General features: G+C 34.3%; 4 protein-coding genes across 5 annotated transcripts; 1 reads left to right on the top strand and 3 right to left on the bottom strand.

Moving 5' to 3' along the window:
- Positions 1-4,154: 4,154 nt before the first annotated feature.
- On the bottom strand, positions 4,155-5,185 carry LOC126704123 (uncharacterized). The gene is made up of 2 exons (XM_050403155.1): positions 4,841-5,185; positions 4,155-4,601 (listed from the first exon to the last, which is right to left on the bottom strand). Exons 1-2 carry the CDS (start codon positions 5,183-5,185, stop codon positions 4,155-4,157), a joined length of 792 nt encoding a protein of 263 aa, XP_050259112.1.
- Positions 5,186-5,378: 193 nt separating this feature from the next.
- LOC126704122 (protein ALP1-like) lies at positions 5,379-6,731 on the bottom strand. The gene is made up of 4 exons (XM_050403154.1): positions 6,604-6,731; positions 6,238-6,406; positions 5,924-6,149; positions 5,379-5,839 (listed from the first exon to the last, which is right to left on the bottom strand). Exons 1-4 carry the CDS (start codon positions 6,729-6,731, stop codon positions 5,379-5,381), a joined length of 984 nt encoding a protein of 327 aa, XP_050259111.1.
- Positions 6,732-13,635: 6,904 nt separating this feature from the next.
- LOC126704121 (uncharacterized) lies at positions 13,636-14,439 on the bottom strand. Its single transcript, XM_050403153.1, has one exon. It carries the CDS (start codon positions 14,437-14,439, stop codon positions 13,636-13,638), a length of 804 nt encoding a protein of 267 aa, XP_050259110.1.
- Positions 14,440-16,636: 2,197 nt separating this feature from the next.
- On the top strand, positions 16,637-21,620 carry LOC126701857 (uncharacterized). Of its 2 annotated transcripts, XR_007647539.1 has the most exons (3): positions 16,637-17,157; positions 20,258-20,357; positions 21,235-21,620. XR_007647539.1 is itself a non-coding variant. In XM_050400279.1 (2 exons), exon 1 carries the CDS (start codon positions 16,774-16,776, stop codon positions 17,155-17,157), a length of 384 nt encoding a protein of 127 aa, XP_050256236.1. In that variant the 5' UTR covers positions 16,646-16,773; the 3' UTR covers positions 21,235-21,620. The 2 variants fall into 2 exon arrangements, 1 of the variants encoding a protein (XP_050256236.1); XM_050400279.1 differs by lacking the exon at positions 20,258-20,357 and having other exon boundaries at positions 16,646-17,157.
- The last annotated feature ends 809 nt before the right edge of the window (positions 21,621-22,429 follow it).

The raw sequence follows: 22,429 nt of genomic DNA, 5'->3' as shown, positions 1-22,429 counted from the left end.
GGAAACACGAACTACCCGAGAAGTGATCTTTCTCTTAACGGAGGACACCCTTTATTCACCTACTTTCTTGAGGAATATGTTGAAGAACACACAGAGTCCAATGTAATAGTTACTTTCGCATTAAAAGCTTTCCTTGCCTAAATGTCAACTATATTGAATGTTGAATGACTGACCTAAATAGTGGAAACACCCCCTAAAGTCTATCTTGATGATCAAGAAATGACAGGAGAAGGTGTTGATGAGATAAGTATCCTACTAAATCCAGTTAAGAGTAAGATAGCTGGAAGAGGGGATGATGGCTATAAAAGAGGGAGGAGAGCAACAGGAGGAGAAATCTAGAAAAAACCGAAGGAAGAACAAGAGAGAGAAATTTAAGAAGAGTCTTCTCTTTGTATTCAACCTTTAGAACCCCTCTTGGTACCTCGAGAACACACTTTTTCATTTATAAGAGCCTTGATTCAGTTGTTTTTATCTTCATCCATCTTATTAATCTTTCCATTCTGGATTTTCGTCCCCCATATTTTATAAATTATGGTATGTTTGGTAGACTATAAAAGACATTGTAATGTAATTGTTATTCTTATGGTTTAACTATTCGGTGGTTTAGTTATATTTTTATTACAAAGAATAGTAATTCCTTATGAATAGCTATTCTTTAAAATGAGGAATAACTATTCATTTTTAAAAGGGATGTAATAGCTATTCCTTAGCAGGTGTATTAATTTCTACAATTAATATATATATTTCTATATAAACAAACTTTCCATATGCATATAACAATTATGAAAATAAAAAATCATAAAAAATAACTAATCTCTATTTCAAATTTTAAAAATATTATTTTTTAGGAAATGTAATTATATGAGTAAGATATTTCCTAAAATATATCTTAAGTTTGATTTAAAATGCTTTTATTCCATTATTTTCAGCGTTCTATTATTGTGTTGTCACCAAACAAATGAATAATAATAAGTATTACATTATAGCATTTTGTATTTTTTGTAATATCTATTCCTATTTCTATGTAATTATTGTTACAGTCTACCAAATATGCCCTTAGTTGTGTTGATCAAAAAAATCTAACAATTCTCATTTTTTTAGTGTTTTTGACTGCTACAGTATTATTGAATTTATACTTTTATGTTTTTAATATTTACGTCGTTTATATTTTGTAATTGTTGTAGTGCTATGTTTGAATTGTTTTTGTATTTCTTATTACTTGAATTGTTGTATTGTTATGCTTTGAGAAGATATTGAAAAATTAGAACTTTTTTTTTTATTGTTTCATGAGTTTTAATTTAATGCATTCAAATAAACTTATAATAAATTATATACAAAAAAATTTTAAGTGTGGTGGGGGTACCCATGGCACCCATGGGTATCAGCTAGAACCCGGCGGGGGAAAAAAATCGTCCTAAATTATTCGAGGAATAGGAATCCTGCCCCATACCCACCCCGTTGTCATTCCTACGTAAAACTACTTCATTTATTTTATATTGAAAAATTTTAGACCACAATCAATTTCACACCGATTTTCACAATTATTCGATGTAGCAAATGAATGGTAGAACAAATATTGTAGGTTCATGTAAAAGTGAAAAGCAGTTAGTCTAGTTTGCCACATAAGATAGTTATGAAAATAGGTGTAGAATTGGTTGTAGTCTTGAAATAACTCTATTATATTACTAACAATACACCTTATATCTTATAATCTATTTATCAATACCCCATATTAAAATAATCTAAAAAGAGAAAAGAGAAAAAGATAAATTTAAGTAGATGAGAGAGAAAGAAATTGATAAGTAAAAAATAAAATAAAATAAATGAGGTAAAGTAGACATGTAAATATAATATACATGTCCACAGGGACGGAACTAGGATTCGAAGTCGAGGGGGGCAAATATAATTTTCTTGAGAGGGACAAATATAATTTTTCATGAATTTATTTTCTAAAATCTTAAATATATATCTATTATTTAATATTTTAAAAAAATTTGGGGGGCCACAGCCCCCCTCTTCTTCAACATAGTTTCGTCCTGATGTCCACTATAGTACGTTGTTACTAGAAATGCAAAATAATGAAAATACATTACTGCACGTGGGTGGTTTTTATTTATTTATGTGATTCTTGTGTTTGGACATCTATTTTACAATTTTTTTTTTTTGTTGCTTTTGAAGCGAAATATGGGAATGCTTTTAGAGAATAACTAATATGCTACATTCATTTGGTGACATTTGGTTTAATATATGGAAGACTGAGAGGAAAAAAAATACACAAAGGAAGAGTTTTTGTTTTTTTGTTTTGTTTGTTTGTTTGGTATGGTGAAGATGATGGAGGACAAAAAAGGGGGTGGTTGGAGTTTTACTTCCACACCCACAAAAATCCATCCCACCAATTGGAGAAATTATAGAGTCCTCTGGTTGACCACATCACTTGTCCACCATTCCATTAAAAAACTTTCACTTGTTTAAAATTGCTAAATCAGTAATTAATTTCTGTTTAAAAAAAATTTCTAACTAACAATTTTAAACAAGTGGAAGTTTTTTAGTGGAATGGTAGACCGCATCACTTGTCCACCATGTGAATCTTATAATTTCTCCACCAATTGGGGGAGAAAATGTTTGTTACATGAAATTTATTATTTTACTAATTGTAATCGCTATCTTTTCTATATTTTCTTTACGTGATAAGAGCATAATAGTAAATTTATTTAAATCACATTTTTTTTTATAATTTTCACTCCACCTTCCTCTCTACCAAATATACATGAGAGAAAATTGAAATATTTTCCATCATTATTATACTTTTTGCTTATATTTTTTATCATCTCACTTTCCTCCAAACCAAACAAATAAGGGTTAGTATTTTTGTGGATTTTCAAGAAAGAATCCTATCCATTTAAATCCTTTTAATTTAGATGTAAGACATGATATTTAAATAATTTAATGGTCCTTAAAAAACCCATTTAAGCCTAACAAAATAAATGACAGGAGCCAATTAGAGGATTTACATGAGGAGGATCTATTTTCATTTGGTGATCTCTGTTAATACCGTATTTTGTCTAGCTCTAAATTTTGATAGAAGTTTTAGCCCTGAATTAAAGGATTTCATGGTTTTAATGGTTAAACCCCATTCTTTGTTGATTTTTATCAATTTTGATGCTGTTGACTAAATTTGATTGAGCTTAAATTTAAATCTAACCATGTGATTAGATTAATTTTGATGTTATATTAAAACCATAAAATTCTGTGTAATTTGATTGGTTATGGGCAAAAATCAGACTTGGTTTGAATGAGATATTATTGATTGAATGAAATTGCCTATGTTGTATTTTAATTATGGAAAAAGTAAATAATTTCCTATGAAACGCATGCTAAGATTTTTAGTGTAATTTCCATGAAAAATTGGTGCTAAATATACTGTTTGGGTCTCTTTATTTGTGCATGCCATTAAGTTTTGAGCATCAAATTGATTAAGGAATTTAACTAATTTTTATAAATTATATGTCCTGTTTTTATCTAGGTCCATTTACTTTGTCATATTTGGTCCATTTATTTTTATCAGGTTATACATGCGATTTATGTGAAGATGAAGTCAATTTCTTGACGCTCTGTTTGTTTCAGCATTAATGTTTTCTGGAAAATAGGTCATTTTTCAGAAAACATTTTTTGGAAAACTATCTCATTTTCCAGTGTTTGGTAACGACCTTGAAAATGGGCTTGAGAATGTTTTCTAGTATTTGGTAGGTACAAACATTTTTTGGAAAACTATCTTATTTTTTTGAAAAACTATCTTATTTTTTTAGAAAACTTTTACCATCCCACACCTTTGTAGCAGATAGCTTTCTTAGCTTCTTGTCATGATTGAGCATGGCACTTACACTATTAACCACCAAAATTATGCAATCAATATCCACTAGTAACAATAGCAAACCAATCATTCCATATTAAAATAATTTTTAGCCAACAAAAGGACTAAAAGTTGCTTTCAAATCCACATGCCCATGAAACAAAAGGACTAAAAGTTGCAAACCAATACCCATTATAATGATCTCAAAACCTACAAACTAGACGCCAAATAGTCTGATAAATACCAAAATGCCAAATTGTCCAAATAGAAAAGCATAAATTCTAACAAAAATGCACCTACATAATCAAAATTGGCTTAAATAGTTGTCAAAGAAGTTCTGCAGCCATTGTCTACGGAGCTTGTCATTTTTCAACATGAATGACCTTGCTTGTTTTTCATCCCCATTCAAATGGTCAAATGCAGATGCAAGCATATTTTCTTCAAATCCATCCATCTTCATAACTTCTTCATAAAGACTACCAAAATTTAGCTGATTTTCAGAAATCTTTTCTATTGCAGAAGCAACCTTACCAAGTTGTATGGACAAATCTTGGTAAACAGCATCTTCAATCATAGTAGCATGACTTCGTTTCCTGTGAGACCTTGTTTCATTTGAGGCCACATGTGAGGGATCAACTTGCTTCTTTTTGGATATGTCATCAACATCAGCATCAACAAGCGGAGGTGAGTCATCCAATGCTTCTACACCTATATCACCTACTCCCTTGGAAAAACCTCCTGTAGCCATATCCTTACCCACAACCAAAGCCATCTCATCAAACATCTCAATTTTCTTGTTTAGAAATTGTGCATGATTTGGATGTGCTTGTGTAAAGAAAGGAAAAGAAACAATTAAAAAGAAAAGAAAAGAAAGGAATAGAGCCAAAAACTAATATGAGAGCAATAAGAATAATGAAAAATTTTAAACTTTACAATGATACAGACTAAAAAGTTTCTACCTATAAAATAAAAATAATAAAAGTTTCTTACCTCGACTTCTTCATCATACACTGTCCTATCACAGGTGATCATTTTCAAATCATCATTCCATCCAAACCCACTTTTCTTATTACGAAGTAATGCAATTGTATTCCAATTGGTTTTAAGTGTTTTAAAGCGATGTTCCACATGCTTTGGAGTACATTCAGTCATAAATTTCTCAGTAATTGCTTCAGCTACTTTAGCATATGATGCATGTTTAAATGTGTTGGATTGCTTGTTTCCATGAAGAGCCTCATCTGCAAGTATCTCAAGTAATAAATTCTGCATTGGTTGTGACCACCTGAAGTTGGTCTTGGTGTCCTTGACCTTTTGAGTATCCTTTTTATTTCCCATTGCAATTCTATTACAATGATATTCACAAGAAAAATGAGACAAAATGAAAGAATAATATAAATAATATTCAATACAAAATATGAACTAGGGTTGTGCATGCCAAACAAAAATAATTGTAACATAAAAGTCTTGATAATATGAAACCAAAAAAAAAAAATCCAATACACAACCAACTAATATAAAGAGTATGAAATCACTCCATAGCATTATAATCCTCCCACATATTACGACAGATATCATCTCGTATTTGAACCCATTCTCTATTTTCTTCTTGGACTTCCCTTTGTGATTGTTGGACTCTTCTACTTGTACTGTCATTTGCAAGTGGACTACCACGAAGCCCATTGTTCATAATTGAGTCTAAAGGGTCAACTCCTATGATATGATTGTGAATTATGCAACAAGCTAAGACTACATCCACTTGTGTTGGGAATGACCAAAAAGGTTCTGCATCTAACACACGGAAACGTTTCTTCAAAACCCCAAAACAACGCTCAATGCTAGTGCGTAAAGAAGAATGGCGAAGATTGAATAATTCTTTGTCATTTCTTGGCGGGTTATCACTAAACTCTTTCAAATGGTAACGAACACCACGATAAGGGGATATAATTCCTTTCCGAACTCCATAACCAGCATCACCAAGATAATATTTACCTACACGTTCATAATCAGAAGGAAAAAAAAAATCACTCCAAAAGCTATTATCCATAATAAAATCACTTTCTATTCCTATAATACCTTCAGGAATTTTTAATCCTCTTGGCCTAGAGAGTGCATCATTTAAGACAATTGAATCATGGGCACTTCCTTCCCAACCAGCTAATACATAAGTGAATTTTAAGCCAAAGGTAGCAGCAGCGAGGACATTTTGTGTTGTTCCATCCTTTCTGCCGTGAAACCTTCCTTGTATTTGAATTGGAACAGATGCACGAACATGAGTTCCATCAATAGCTCCCACACAATCCTAATTACGACCAATATAAGTTACATTTATCTTATATCTTTATATGTATATAAAAAAAAAGAGGAAAATAAAAGCCTATGGAATTTACCTTAAAATAGGAGTTAAACCTGCTGCTATTTCTTATCTCCAAGGGTGTATCTTTGTCAGGCTCTCTAATCATGTGTTTGTATAATTGCAAAATAGCTCTAAGGACATGCCTAAAGTATCGGTGCACTGTCTCAACTGATCTATAAAACCTCCCACCAACAACTCGAAACCTCACACCATGTCCAATAGTGTGTAAAAAAATTAACACTTGTTCTTTAATGGACATATGAATGGTCTCTTGAAGTAGATTATTCTCACTCAAAATTTTGCATAGCGCATAAAAAGCAATAGGTCTCATCCTTATATGTTGAGACAACGCATATCACCTTTACAAAGAATATCATTCATATATGTCTCTCTTTCATACTCTCGATTAACATGAGGTTCTCTAGGCATAATTCTTCTAGATCTTAGTCCTTTCAAAAGAACAACACCTAAAGCAATAACAGATGTAGCTGCCCCCATTATGGCAACAGGAAGTGATGGGTTATCCATCTATATTTCTCCCAAAAAAAAAAATGATGAGTATGAATTAAATGTGTACTTAAAGAAAGCATTCATATATATAGGTACATCGAGAAATCACTTCATAAAAAAAATTAACACTTTAAGTTTGATGAGACAAAACTATAAGGTAACAACATCATCACTCCATAAATACTAGAAACCAATGGCGGCTCTAGGAATTTTTCTAGGGAGGTCATTGAGAAACTTAAATTAAACAATCGTTTAATTTATTAAAAAAAAAAATTGAATATATTGAATTATTGAAAACAAAAACACACAAATACATAAAATTTTACAATTTTTTTCTATGAGTTTTTATATTTTAAAATCATCTCATTATAGTTCTATTATCAGTTCTCATTATCTATTGTCAATATAAGTATGACCATGTTATTTTGTTAAATTTGTATAATATTTTTGTTTTTATGCAATTGTGGTTATATATTTATCATTTTTTTATAAAAATATTTTAAACTAAATAAAAAAAAACTCAATTCCACTTACACTATATAACTATTAACTTACACAACCACACTCATCCTTTCATAAATAATACAATAAGTTGTTGTTTGATTGTGAGATAAAATGATATGGGATCAGAATGTGTAAGATTTAAAACAAAGTGTGCAAAAATAATTTTAAAAGTATTAATTTAGTAAAGCAATATATTATATATATATATATACACATTTTTTTTTTTCAGGTCAGGGGGTTCATTTGAACCCCCTGAAATATATGTGCAGCCGCCCCTGCTAGTAGAAACAATAACTATTGAGTTTGTTATTAAAGGCTAAAAATTGACAAGGTAATAGATGGTGAAGGAGGGACGTTTGCCCTTAAAAACAATCTATTTCTGGACCACGTTTTGACTGGCTTACAAACACTCTGTTTCTGGACCGAGAAACAAAGCATTGCTCCTAACGAAAACAACAACAACAACAACAACAACTGGCTTACAAGCACTCTGTTTCTGGACCGAGAAACAGAGCATTGCTCCTAACGAAAACAACAACAACAACAACAACACCAACAACAACAACAAAATCTTTAATAATTTTAATTCCCTACACATTGAGAGAGGATTCTAATATGACTAACATGAAAATATATATGGACAAAACCTCCTCTTCTATATCTCTATCATGGCTGGACACATAGGCCTGAATATATAGAAAAGATACGTGCCAAGAGCCAAATAGTCATTAAATCACAGGTTTATTTCCAACGTGATTTTTGATGTTTTTGTATACAAAACGTTTGACAATAATCACAGTGACATATAATTGAATAATGGCTACCATTGAAGATCTGGATAGTAAACCGTGTGAGCATAATTGAAATCAAGAACCTTACCGTGGGAATACTGCAAGGAACAGTTGTTGACCGTGGGAGACAGATAGAGAGAGATCTGTGAAAACTGAAAAGAGGAGAGACTAGAGGGGGAGAGACAGTGAGAATATGAGAGGAGAGAAAAAGCAAAGAGAAGGGAGAAAACTGAGAGCTTACCGTGAGACTGTGAGACAGAGGCGCCAAAATAGTTGTTTCCCGCGGCTGCAGAGGGTAAAGAAAAAAATAATATTTATAGGAGATGTGATGCGTGAGAGAGAGATTGTTTTCCAAAAAAAAAATTTGGAAAACATCCCATAGAAAATAAGCCTTGTTTTTATTAGGGTTTTCCATTGACTAAAGATAGTTTTCCGTTGACTAATTTTTTTTTATGCTACCAAACACTGGAAAATGTGGAAAACTATCTATATAGATAGTTTTCCGGTGAAACAAATAGAGCGTTAATGGACATGTCGAATTTTGTTGTGAATTATTAACTGTTGATTTAAAATCCGTATAGCTCTTTAAGTGCACTTTTGTTTAGGTTCTAATCATTTGCATGGATGAATTAAGGGTTGTGTCATTCATTCTTATCCAATCTCATCCTTATCTATTTCTCCTATTTACAAGGACAAAACAATCATCAGCAGCCCCATCTAGAAGTCCCTAAAAAAAATCCCATAAACATTCCCCCGCTCCCATGGTTAGAAAAGAGCCATTCCCTTTTCGGTTTTCATCTTCCAGCATCCCCAATTTCTACTTAAAAAACCCCAGCAGCCAACATCCCAAAACCCCAAAAAAAAAGTCTCCAAAGCAATACAAAAATCTCTCCTGCATAACCTAAAAAACCCTTTGAAAAATCCTTCATTTTTCCATATCACCAACATTACACCAGTCCATCAAAAACCGAGAAAAATAGCCCCAAAAAACACCATAAAAATCCCCCATTTCTTCCTTTTACAACAAGAAGCAGCTTAAAACAATGACTAACCCAAAACCATTACAACAAACACAAAAAGTTTCCATTTTCTTTCACAGACTCAAAGCCACCAAAAAAAAAAAAAAATTCAACATTTTTCATAAACTTGAACCCCTAAACAACAACAAAACACCAACACACAACCAACTCTAAGAAGCTCTCAATCACCCCAAAGATAAGACTAGAAACCCAGGAAAGCACCTTCCTTTCACAAAACCAAAAAAACTCCAACCTTTTTCACATACCCGAAACAAACAACAACAATAGTAAACAAACAACAGCAACATACATTCAACAACAAAAAAAAAAGGAAGAAAGAAGATAGAGCAGAGCCAAAACATTCCAACAAGATTCTTTCACTCTGATAATTGGCGAGTCCTAAGTGTATTTGCCTTTCTGTGCTCTGTTGATAGTTGAAAAATGAATAAGCTTTAGATTATGCATTGAGCTAAAAATGGAAAGAAAGATGAGAGAGTGAGAACAAAGTGAAAAAATGTTGTTAGGATGTTTTGGCTCTACTCTATCTTCTTTCTTTCTTATTTTTGTTGTTGAATGTATGCTGCTGTTGTTTGTTAATTGTTGTTATTGTTTGTTTTGGGTATATAAAAAAGGTTGGAGTTTTTGTGTTTTTTGGTTTTGTGACAGAAAGGAGGGTGTTTTCTTGGGTTTTTGGTTTTACTTTGGAGTTGATTGAGGTTCAGGATTATGAAAAATGTTGGACTTTTTTTTTTTTTTTTTTTTTTTTTGAGGTTTTGAGTTGGTGAAAGAAAAGGGGAAACTTTTTGTGTTTGTTATAGTAGTTTTTGGTTGGTCATTGTTTTGAGTTGCTTCTTGTTGTAAAAGGAAGAAATAAGGGATTTTTATGAGGGGGGGGGGGGGGGGGTTGGTTTGGGGCTACTTTTATGTGTTTTGGATGGCTTGGTGTAATGTTGGTGGTATGGAACAAGGAGTGATTTTTCAAAGGGTTTTCTAGGTTATTTAAGAAGAGGTTTATGTATTGTTTTGGAGACTTTTGCTTGGGATTTTGGGATGTTGGATGTTGGTTGTTGGGGTTTTTCAGGTAGAATTTGGGATGTTGGAAGATGAAAATTGAAAAGGGTAGTTTCACTTCAAGATGTGGGAAATGGGGGAATGTTTATGGGATTTTTTTTGGCTCCCAAATGTGGCGACTGGTGATTGTTCTATTCTTGTGAATAGGATAAATGGACATATTTATATGAGGCTCTCCTAGGATTTAAGACTGAATAAGGATGAGATTGGATAGGAATGAATGACATAACCCTTAATTCATCAATGCAAAGAATTAGAACTAAACTACACTGCACTTAAAAGAGCTGTATGGACTTTAAATCATTCGTTAATAATTCACTAACAAAATTTGACATGCCCATTAACTAAAAGAAATTGAGTTCATCTTATCATAAATCACATGAAAACAAGACACAAAATTTATGAAAATCAGTTAAATTTCTTAACGAATTTGATGCACAAAACTTAATAGCATGCTCAAATAAAGAGATCCCAAACGGTATATTTAGTACCAATTTTTCATGGAAATTACACTAAAATCTTAGCAATTATTTACTTTTTTCACAATTAAAATGCAACATGGGTCATTTAGTGATATCTCATTCAAACCAAGTCTGATTTTTGCCCATGTTCAATCAAATTACACAGAATTACATGGTTTTAAATATAACATCAAAGTTAATCAAATCACATGGTTAGATTTCAATTTAAACTTAATCAAATTTAGTCAACCACATAACAATTGATAAAAATCAACAAAAAATATGGTTTAACAATAAAAACCATGAAATCCTTTAACTCGGGGCTAAAACTTCTATCAAAATTTAGAAATGGACAAAATACGATATCAACAATATTCATGGTTTGTTATCCAAAAAAAAATAATAATCACAGTTTCATAAGGATAGGTTTACTGGTTTAGTACCTTGTCAATCCATGGGAGTTCACTGGCCCACAATCCTAACCAAAAATTTAGACCCTTTATTCTCCCCGCCACCCGGTACCATGTGGAGAGCCCTGCCTCCACCAAGGTCAAGCCATGAGTCCCCAGTTCAAACCTAGAGACTGTCTTCGACATCAAGTACTACACTTGCGAATTTGCACTAAACTTCAAATGCACTACCCAACCACATACCACAAGGTATAAACAACATGAACATACCTTCACTCTCAGTTATAGAGTTGAAGATGAATCTGGTGAATATTATTGTAATATTTGTGAAGAAGAACGAGACTCAAAGTATTGGTTTTACTACTATGAGGATTGCAGTTATCTTGCTCATCCAAATTGTATTATTGGAAAATACCCAAATTACAAGTTTGGAGGTGCTTACACATTTGATTGTCACTCACACCCTCTTACTTTCATTGAGGAAACTAAAGAACGCCCTTAATGTAACAAATGTAATGGTTCTTGTGAAGAGTTGATCTATCAATGTGCTCAGTATAATTTCTACATCCACAATGGTTGTTTATAAAAAAGGAAAAATATAATTTTTATTTTTATTTTATATTCGATGTAGTCCACATAAGTTTTGGTGCATGGAATTCATCAAATGACAATGCAGTAATTCTTTTCAATGCTCTTTCTTGGCATCATGGTTCAAATACAATATAAATACATTGTACCAACTCATGCTTGTTTGTGTGTGGTTGTACCTTGCCTTGTCCACTTCTGTTAGAAACAATAAGCTTGTTGATAATAGGAATTTTCAGTTTTCAATGTTTGATGGTAGTACATTGTTTAGCAATGGAAGTTGGATTTCAGTGTGGAACATAAAGTTCAGGGGTAATGAAAAAATAGTGGAGCTAAAAGGGAAAATTCTGGTATCTCTTATCAACTGTGTATGACTACTTTTCCCTCTATTTTCTATTTCTATGCAATTCCGATTGCATTCATTTTTCTTGAGCTCACATTGATTGTTTGTCTTCTTCTTCTGCACTAGGTGAGCATCCGTTATTTTGAAGAGGGAAATGAGCAATTAGAGTCAAAACACGAATGCAAAGATTCAATAGCATTTTAGGTTATTATAGATTTACATCTTTTATGTCATTAGTTTTAGTCATTGATATTATTACTATTACTGTTATTTGATTTTTGCCCCATGTCCAATCAAATTACATGGAATTTCTTGATTTTAAATATAACATCAAAATTAATGAAATCACATGGTTAGATTTCAATTTAAGCTTAATCAAATTTAGATCAAATTTAGTCAACCACATAACAATTGATAACAAAATTTTTTTTTTTAAAAAAATAGAGTATAACAATAAAAACCATGAAATCCTTTAATTTAGGGCTAAAAATTCTATAAAAATTTAGAAATGGACAAAATACGATATCAACAATATTCATGGTTTGCTATATATAAAAAAAAAAAAAAAAAACAATATTCACAGTTTCATAAAGATAGGTTTACTGGTTTAGTGCCTTGTCAATCCAAATTCTAAACTTTGGCAAAAGCCAATCCAACCTATCTAAACACAACTCAATATAAGAAAACACTCATCCCACTAATAAATAGATACTATTTTTTTTTTTTTGAGAGAGAGTTTCAACCTATGGCATTCGCTCTTGATAATAGCTCTTTATTATCAGACCAAGACACCAATCAATTTTTAGTGTAGGCGGGGATTAAACCCCAAATCTCTTATACAACCATCAGAGACTTTACCAGTTGAGCTAACTGAAACCCACTAGATACTAATCTATTCACAGTAGCAATGCACACGTTTAGAATTTTTATATTTTTAAGTTTTAGTTATACACTATGTGTACTAATTTTTAAGAAATTTATATTTAACAAGTTATCTTTATAACCTTTTTTTTAATAGGATCTTTACAACCTTTAATTTGTCTTATTTTAAAAGTTAAAACCATTCTTGAATTAAATAATAGAATTATTTTTTTTAAGAATTATTATTTTTTATTATTAATTTTTTGGAAGTATAGAAAAATGGACACTAAAGGTTATATACTTATATTTCAATTATACATGATTTATTTATTTATTTATTTTTGTTGTTGGTTGTTGCTGAGAAAATCAACATATACAGTGAAGTTATCTATGTGTAGGACTAAACCCCCCTGAGGTTTGGGCTAATACCAATTAGGTCCAAAACTTTTAAAGAATTACCAACTTAGTCCTTAAAAGACAATTTTATCCCTAACTTTGTTTAGCACTATTCACTCTTCTCTTTCTCATCTCAGACCCTTTCTTCTATTCACTATGATTACACTAACATGTGCATGGATTTGAGCACAAATCACATTACATAGCTGCACCATCTCATAGAACACAAACATACACACATAGCCATACAAAAACCCCCAAAAATCATCCCAGATTACCAATCATACACAAATTCATATGCACACACTAACAAAATCACCATATTAGAGCCATTTTGAGACATCTCAGACCCTCTCTTCTATTCATTGTGATTACACTAACATTTTTTTTTTAGGGGAAAATCTGTAAATTCATTGAAATAAACCGGCTAAATCAGCCTGAAGTACATGAAAAACTTGTGGTGGGGTGTCCTCCATCCACACTAAAAAGTCTTGAATGTTAAGTGCATGTTTGGCCAAACACTATTACAATCTCTCGTTACATGAGAGTACAGTAATTTTTCAAACGAATAGGAGTAGTACTTAGCATCATTGATCAAAGGTCCTATGTGAGACATGGAGCTCTCGGAATCTGTTAAAGCGCTCACCACCAGCAATGAGTCACCTTTCAAAACTTCATTTTTCACGCCAATTTCTGTAGCAAAAGACAGCGCCAGGCCTGTTGCCATAGCTTCGACTTCACTGCTATTGTGCGCTTGATTGACCACCTTGGAACAGGATGCCAAAACTTGACCCATGCTATCTCTGATGACCACGCCGAGACCTGACTTGTTGGTGCCTGAGCAAGTCGCGCCATCGAAGTTTATTTTCACCAAATCCGCTGGTGGAGTCTTCCATCTCTTCTTGACATGGGCTGCTCTCACTGTTGTAGGTACCTGACAGTTTAGGAATTCACTATACCTGTCCTTTAAGAGTTGGACGATCTGTTGGAGTGATGTGGAAGGTTGTCTAAGCCGAACCTGGTTCCTTTGTGACCAGATAGACCACATAATCATCGCTTCTAGTCCCACTTCCGTTTGCTGCTGCAGTAGCGAAGCCACAAGGTCTTTGAAGTCCGAGAAGCTTGATTGTCTTCTTATATGCTCCAGCCCAGAAGATGCCCACATCGTGTTCAGCTCTCTACACTCCCATAGTGCGTGCAAAGGTGTTTCATGCTTAGCTCGGCACCGATCGCATAATGGATCTTCAATAATGGTTCTTCGCACCAAGTTGGCTTTGGTTGGCATCGCATTTTGGCAAGCACGCCACAACAACTTTTTAACTTTGTTTGGCACACTAAGACTCCAAATTTTTTTCCAAAGCATTGAATCCTGGTTGTGGGGTTCTTGGGCAGTTTGCAATTGAGCTTCCTCCTTCAGAAATCTATATCCTAACTTGCAGTTGTACCTTCCATCCGGAGAGTATGGCCAGAAAAGGATGTCCTTTGAGGCAATTCGTCCAAGTGGGTTTTCTTGATGAGGGCAGCTTCATCTTGTGCAAAAAACTCCATCAATAACTTCATGGTTCCACTGCCTGGTGTTGGTATCTATTAAGTCAGCTACCGTGGCTATCTCCATGGATGCAATAGGAAAAGAAGTCACTTGTAGGGGGTACTTTCTTGGAAGCCAGTTGTGCTGCCAAATTTTTATTGACTCCCCATTCCCCACTCTCCATCTTACTCCCCTACTAAGCACATCCCTACCATGTAAAATGCTCCTCCAAGCATATGAACCCGACCTTGATTCTTTGGCTTCCATAATAGAGCAATTTGGAAAAAACCTTGGCTTGAATACTTTATTGAAAAGTGAGGTTTTGTTGTGAAGAAGGCGCCAAGCTTGTTTTGTCAAGAGTGAGTCATTATGAAGTGCTAAATCACGAAATCCCATGCCTCCAACCATCTTAGACTTGGTCAATTCTTCCCATTTTAGTCAATGGATCTTCCTTCGGTCACCCCTTTGCCCCCAAAAAAACTTTTTAATTAGACTTTCAATCTCATGACACAATCCCAATGGGAGTTTAAAGCAACCCATAGTGTAGGTAGGTATGGCTTGGACTACGGACTTAATCAACACTTCTCTTCCCACTTGAGATAATAACTTGCCTTCCCACCCTTGAAACTTTTGCCATATCCTCTCTTTAATGTAGTTGAAACTAGCCTTTTTCCTTTTCCCCACAAGAGAAGGCAGCCCTAGGTACTTGTCATACTGCAAAATCTCTTGGACTCCCAAAGCTTGTTTGATGTTATTTTTTATATCTTCCGGAGTGCTCTTTTTAAAGAAGATGGTTGTTTTGCTTCTATTGACTTTTTGCCCCGATGCCTTTTCATACACCTCCAATATATTTAGCACCTTTTCACATTCCTCCATCGTTGCCCTGCAAAATAGAAGACTATCATTTGCAAAAAGAAGATGCGTTAGTTTTGGGCCTCTTCTACAAAGAGAGAAGCCATGAATCTCTCCACTAGTCTCATTACACTAACATGAGCATGGATTTGAGCACAAATCACATTACACAGCTGCATCATCTCATAGAATACAAACATACACACATAGCCATACAAATTCCAAAACTTGAAACCCCCAAAAATCACCCAGATTATCAATAATACATAGATTCATATGCACACACCAACAAAATCACCATATTAGAGTCATTTTGAGATAAACCCTAAATAAAAAAATACTCACAAATTTGCAAATGACCATATCACCAAATCCTTATATCACATAAGAAAACCCAATCCGTAAATTGACCAAGACCCAAACCAACAAGGAACCAAACCAAAAGAGAAAAAAAAAAAAAATAGAATAGAGAAAGAGGATAGAGATCAATGGCCACTAGTGGTGGCATTGCTGATGGTGGTGGCAAAGCTCATGGGTCTTTGTCAAACGTTCCCTTGACGTTTAACACACAAACCCAAACATAAACAGAGACCTAAACCCATAAATAGAGACCGAAACTCAGAAATAGAGATCCAAACCCAGAAACAAAGACCCAAACTCGTTTGGCACCAGATCAGAAGTTGTTGGCATGGAACAATAGCAGTGGTGGTGATGTGAAGCTCAAAAATCCTTAGCCAAATGTCTCCATGGCACTGATTTGAGAAGAGAGTGAAAGATGGTAGTGGAAAAAATGGGTCTCGACTATGAAAGAGGGAGTCTTCAGTCGCCGTGGGTGTGGGTGAGAGAGAGAGGGAGCCAAAGGTTTGAGAGAGAGAGAGAGAGAGAGAAGGGTTTGGGCTAGTCAGGGACAAATTTGTCTTTTAAGGATCAAGTTAGTCATTTTTGAAAAGTTTTGATCCTAATTGATATTAGCCCAAATCTCAGGTTTAGTGGAATTTACCCAATTTTTTTTAATATTAATTTATTTGTAATATTGATATAATAAATTTGATGTTAATTATATTTATAACAATTTAAAAAAAAAAAAAAAAAACCAACGAAAATGTGTTATTCCAAACTGAAAGAACAGCATCGACCTATCTTGTTTCCATTTTTCCATTACTGTTCCTTCTGATCCGAAAGAAACTACAAAACAAAACCAAAGCAACTGCTTTGCTTCCTTGCTGTCTCTCTCCTCCAATGGCGAAGAAGCCAGCCTCATCCATCTTCGACACCCTGAAGCGCTACATCAAGAAGCCATGGGAGTTCACTGGCCCACAATCCCACCCAGAATACAGAAACTCTATTCTCCCCGCCACCCAGTACCGCGTGGAGAGCCCTGCCTCCACCAAGGTCCAGCCATGGGTCCCCACTTCAAACCCGGAGACCGTCTTCGACATCAAGTACTACACTCGCGACCAGCGTCGCAACCGCCCTCCGATTCGCCGGACTGTGCTCAAGAAAGCTGATGTGGAGAAGATGATGAAGGAGACCACCTTCGATGTCAAAGACCTTCCCAGACCCTATCTCGCTGTTGCGGTGCAGGAGGACTTGGATACTCACGGTGGAGGGTACCAGAAATAGGTCAGAGCTCTTTGTTTGTGATCTTCTTTTTTGTTTGTTTTGTGGGTTTTGGTAATCATGGTTGTTTGTGATTTGGGGTTTTGAGAAATGGGTATTTCATGATTTTGTGTTTTGGCGTTTTTGGATGTGAAATTGGGGATTTGGGATGATGGGTTTTTACTTTTTAGGGGCTTTGTTTTGTTTAGTGCTTAGGAATTGTTTTGAATGATTTGATAAGATGATGGGTTAGGGTGTGGACGGATTTGGTGATTTGGGTGTTTTGTATTTGGGATTTAGAGTAATGGGTGGTAACTAGTGTGTGTGAAAACAAATGTAGGCATCACTACTATCAGTATAGGTTTGCATTAAGGATTAGTCTGTATATCTTTGCACTAGTGACGGATGTGCTCAATAAATTGATCAACCTCAAGGGTCATTTGGTTGGAGGAGTGGAAAAGTGGGATGATAGAAAATGTGGAGGGGATAGAAAAGTGGGAGGATGGAAGATATTAGTTTTCTCCTATTCATGTTTGGTTGGAGGATGGAAAAGTGGAGAGATGAAAACTTATTTGTTTGGTTGAGAAGAAAAATGAGAGGATGGAATTAAACATGGAATTAATGTCAAATTAAAAATATGGCAAGATGCCTTAGACTATAAAGACCTTTGGTTAAGTGGGACTAAAACAGAGTGTATGGGATGTAACTTTTGTGTAATCATAGATAACGTTTTAAGTTAAAAGGGAAAATTTTATTTTATTTTTTTTGATAGGTAATGTAAAATTTTATTAAATAAAAGAAAATAGCCAACTCGATTACATTGGGAATGTACTATGGGGGCACAAATCAGGAACCAAAATTACAACGATCAAGTAAAACAGTAAGGGAAGAACAAGAAAGATGACAAAAAAAACACACTCCAATCAAGGAGAGCGTGCAAAAAAAAAGACTTAATCTCTAGCGTAGAACGTTCACATCCCTCAAAGCTTTCAGCATTCCTTTCACGCCAAATACACCATATCAAGTAATGAGGCACAAGTCTCCAAAAATCTATATTGCGATGTTGTCCAAACTTACCTTGCCAAGATTCAAACAACTCAATAACCTTGTGAGGCATAACCCAGTGGATTCCAAACAAACAGAACACCAACGACCACAACTCACAAGCTATGGGGTAATGAAGCAGAAGATGATCCACTGACTTCCCACAACTCTTACACATATAGCACCAATCAAGAAGACAAGAACTAGCACACGTTTTTTGCGAAAGTTATTTGTTGTTAAAATCTTACCTAAGGAAGAAGACCATGAAAAGAAAGCTACCCTTGGAGGAATCTTCAATTGCCATATCATTCTCCAAGGGAATGATAAGAGAGTAGGAGGGTAGAAAGAAAGATAGAATCCTATAACCTCAAAACCTCTACTCCTTGCTAGCTTCCAACAAACCTTATCAGGACCCAACCCCCGTACAGTCGAAGAGTAGACCATATCCATAAATAGATCAAAAGATTCTTAGGGGAAAATTTTATTAGACTACTATAGGCCAGTTATACTCTATGGTATTGAGTTTTAGGTGATTAAGAAATAGCATATTCATAAATTTAGTTGAAAATGGAATGCTAGAAGTTTTGAGGGATGTGAACACTCTATTCTTAAGATTAAGTCTTTTTTTTCTTTCATTCTTTGCTCTAGTGGAGCTTAGTTTTACAAACATATTCCTTTTCTTCTCTTCCTATTTTGATTGATCATTGTAATTTGGGATCTTAATTGTTTTACACCCATAGTACATTTCCTGTGTACTTGGGTCTGTTTTGATTGCAATAAAATATTTATTACTTACAAAAAAAAAAAGCATATTAATAAATTGACTATAACTGAAATGAAAATGTTATATTGGATAAATGGAAATATAAGGAAAGATTGGATTTAAATTGAGGAATTTCGCTTAAAAATAGGGGTGAACCCTATTGATGAAAAGATGAGAGAAAGTCGCTTGAGATTGTTTGATCACGTTCAAAAGAAAGCAATTAATGCACTAATGAGAAAGATTGAGTTGATTCAAATTGAGGGAACAAAAAAAGGTAGAGAAAGAACAAAAGTAATTATTTAGAAGTAGTATTATGGGAGTATCAGAGAGTATGACTTTGGATAGAATAGAATGGCAGAAAAGAATTAATGTTGCCAACCTTGGGTAGTTTGTTGAAGATTCATAACTGACCTTAAAATTTTGGAACTAAGGTTTTGTTGCTGTTGTTGTTGTTGTAGAGTAATGGGTTTCAAGATTATATGTGTTTGGGGTTGTGGATTTGGGGGTTGGGAGGGCTTGTATTTGATTTGGGATTTGGGAAGGCTTGAATTTGATTTGTGAGTTATTTTTGTTAGTGGTGATGTCATAATGTATAATTGGTTAGTTGTTGTAGATGGGAAATGTGTATTTTGAGTGTAAGAGTTGTGGATTTATACTGTTTTGGAATTGTCATGGTTGAAGAGTATAATGCTGGTGTTTTGAGATTCAAGTGTATCTTTTAAGAATTCATGTATGTGTGTGTTGTTGGAGTTTTTGGCTGGGAAAATTTAATTCAGACATTTGGAATATGGTTCCTGGCTGTTTGATTTGGATTGTTTGGACGGAAAGAAATCGGCGCTCTTTTGAGGATACCGAGAAATCCTTGGTTCAGTTACAAGCGCTATGCCAAAAGACTTTATTTGATTGGTTTAGATGTTGGGGCTTCTCAGATTGTTCCACTATCTTGGAGTTTATTTCGTCTCTTAGTATTGCTCATTAAGTTTATTTTTGTTGTTTGGTGCTGTTTGTTTGTTTGTAGCATTTCTTTGTGTTCACCATCATGAACACCTTGTACTTGCTTTCTTCTATTTTTCAGTTTGATTAATAAAATTCTTATTACTTATCAAAAAAAAAAATGTATGTGTGTGTTGTATGTTATATGTTGTGGGTAGCTCAAGTTTTTATGTCCATTGTTCCTCTGAAGTGGGTAAGAGTTTGACAGCAAATAGTTGGCATTGTTTTGGGTAGTTTTGATGCAAGTGATGTAGTGCGTCATACTAAATTTATATAAAAAGAGAAACTATGAGTGTAATCAATAAGTGGTTGTGGACATTTCAGTTTCGAGAGGGAGATCATGCATGTAAAGTCTTAAAACCTGTGACATTCAGCTTGTTGCCCTTCTGACTGCTGTGATGTGGGGCATAACCTCAAGGCTAAGGTGTAAATATCTTCCATCTCAATAAGTTCTTTAAGTTTGTATACTTTAATCTTTATGGTTTACACCATGAATGATATATCTACCAATCTAAGGTCAAAAAACATGGCAATAAAGAGAAAAAACTTGGTGGGAAAACTGAGGAAAGCTGTGTGGTAGCTTGCTTTTATATCTGGATTTCCTCCAATAGTCCAATGGATGATATGAATTATGCCAAAATGATTTTCTGAGTAACTGTAATTGTGTTATACAAAGAGTAAAATAATCTGCAGTGTGTATTTTAAATGTCGCTTTGGATGTAAAGTTCCTCTAAGTTTTGTTTTTGTTTTTTATTTGGTTGGGTGGGGGTCTTCAGTTATGACCATATTTAGTAACATCCTAAGTTGACCCTATATTACCAGTTACCGGTTCTGGTAATGGCTTTCAATTTTCTGTAAGGCTGTTTGGCTGTGTTCTGGCTGGATTTATATCTTCAAAGCCTATTAAAAACAAAAGGGGGCTGTTCAAATTCCTTGGGAAATGCTGATGTGCCATGCTTTTCTGTTATCCTTCATCCTTGTTTGTTTCATAGGTTTTGTATTCTTGTTATTCAATCTGAGATACTCAAATTGTATAACAAGAATACTATCTGGGTATCTTGTCTGTTTTCTTTTGTCTTATTTAAAATTTTCTTTTTTATTGGAAAGTCGCATGTACATCCAATGGGACTTGAACCTATGACCTTACTCTTACCTTCTTCTTAAGGGCCTCATCTGGGTTTTTCAGAGTATGTATTTATCTGTTCCCTGTTGCAACTGGGAAAAATTATTTCTGTTTCTTTTATGTATTCTTTGCTGCAGTCACTTTAAATGACTCTAAGTATGTTTTGGTATGTCAACAGGCTTGGATTGTGGTGAAATGGTTGTGCTCTGGTCTTCCGTCTGTTTCTCCCTGTCTTGCTCCATGACTGAGGTTATTCCAGAGTATAGATTTGCATAGACTGTCCATTAAAGAGGATATGTCTTTGAATTAATAAATTTGTTTACCTTGCCTGCAATTGGGTTTTATTTCCTTTTTCTTCTTGCATTCAGATGTTTGTACAAAATCCAAATATAACCGCAGGTTCGGTGCTGGATGACTTGGATGATTATGAAATCTCAAACTTCTAGTTTTGTTTTGTTTTACATGTGATGATCTAGTGAAACTCTTCAGTGTCATTGTCTTTTCACCACTGCAACTAAATAAACATTCCCTGCCAGAATTTGGAAAGGACGGGGGTAAGTCTCATGTTTCTTGTTTTCTTTCTGTTTTTGCCTCTCCCTAATCAAGGTGATCAACTTTTCTTATGTAGGGTGCTGTTCTGTATTTGTCGGTGTAGCAAACTCTGCTTATGTACCCATATTATTTCGTTGATTGAGACATTTTGTGATAGGAAAAGACAATGTTTGAAACAGGTAGTCATGATATTCTGGAGGGAAATCTCATGAATATATTTGGGAAGAGGTACCAATGTACCATACCGTGAACTACTTAGGGTGTATGTTTGGAATGGAGGTAGATGAGGGAGAGGAGAGGGGAACGGGTGCCCAGAATATTATAGTTCATGTGCAATATATTAAACCCCCCCTTTCCATCTCTTCTCCCCCCATCTCACTCCATCTAAGCACAGGGCTCAACTAGAAAAATCTGGACTGATTCGAAATTTTGAATTCTAAGACCTCCCAAGTTAACCAAAAATGAAAGGACTTTTGGAGAGTGTTGTACCTGAGGTGTGATGACAAATGAGATCATTTCATTAGAGGTTCAAATAAATATGTTCCTAGTTTTGAGCAGTTATTTAGAAGGCGGTAGTGGCTTACTAGCTCTAATGCCAATTACAATTGCTTGATCTAAAGTCTAAACTTGAAAGAAATAAAATCATATAGTTTTGTTGAAGAGGAACTCCTTAAGGTGAATCTTCCTTTTCTTCCTTGTGTTCTGCTCATTGACATGTCTGTTTCCAACAAGTTCATTGTTTCAAGTTCTGTTTCCATGTGCTTCAACCCTTAAGAGATCATGCTTGAAGATATGAGATCTAACTAGCTTTGAAATGGCTG

The sequence above is a fragment of the Quercus robur genome, chromosome 10 (genome assembly GCF_932294415.1).
Source record: "Quercus robur chromosome 10, dhQueRobu3.1, whole genome shotgun sequence".
Lineage (NCBI taxonomy): Eukaryota > Viridiplantae > Streptophyta > Magnoliopsida > Fagales > Fagaceae > Quercus > Quercus robur.
This window is presented reverse-complemented; position numbering and strand designations above follow the sequence as displayed.

Coding starts and splice junctions, on each gene's coding strand:
- LOC126704123 (XM_050403155.1), bottom strand. CDS start 5,185: ATGGGAAATAAAAAGGATACTCAAAAGGTCAAGGACACCAAGACCAAC. Junction 4,602..4,840: donor TGTATGATGAAGAAGTCGAG/GTAAGAAACTTT, acceptor GTTGTGGGTAAG/GATATGGCTACAGGAGGTTT.
- LOC126704122 (XM_050403154.1), bottom strand. CDS start 6,731: ATGGATAACCCATCACTTCCTGTTGCCATAATGGGGGCAGCTACATCT. Junction 6,150..6,237: donor GGTTTAACTCCTATTTTAAG/GTAAATTCCATA, acceptor GGTCGTAATTAG/GATTGTGTGGGAGCTATTGA. Junction 5,840..5,923: donor AGGATTAAAAATTCCTGAAG/GTATTATAGGAA, acceptor ATGAACGTGTAG/GTAAATATTATCTTGGTGAT.
- LOC126704121 (XM_050403153.1), bottom strand. CDS start 14,439: ATGCCAACCAAAGCCAACTTGGTGCGAAGAACCATTATTGAAGATCCA.
- LOC126701857 (XM_050400279.1), top strand. CDS start 16,774: ATGGCGAAGAAGCCAGCCTCATCCATCTTCGACACCCTGAAGCGCTAC.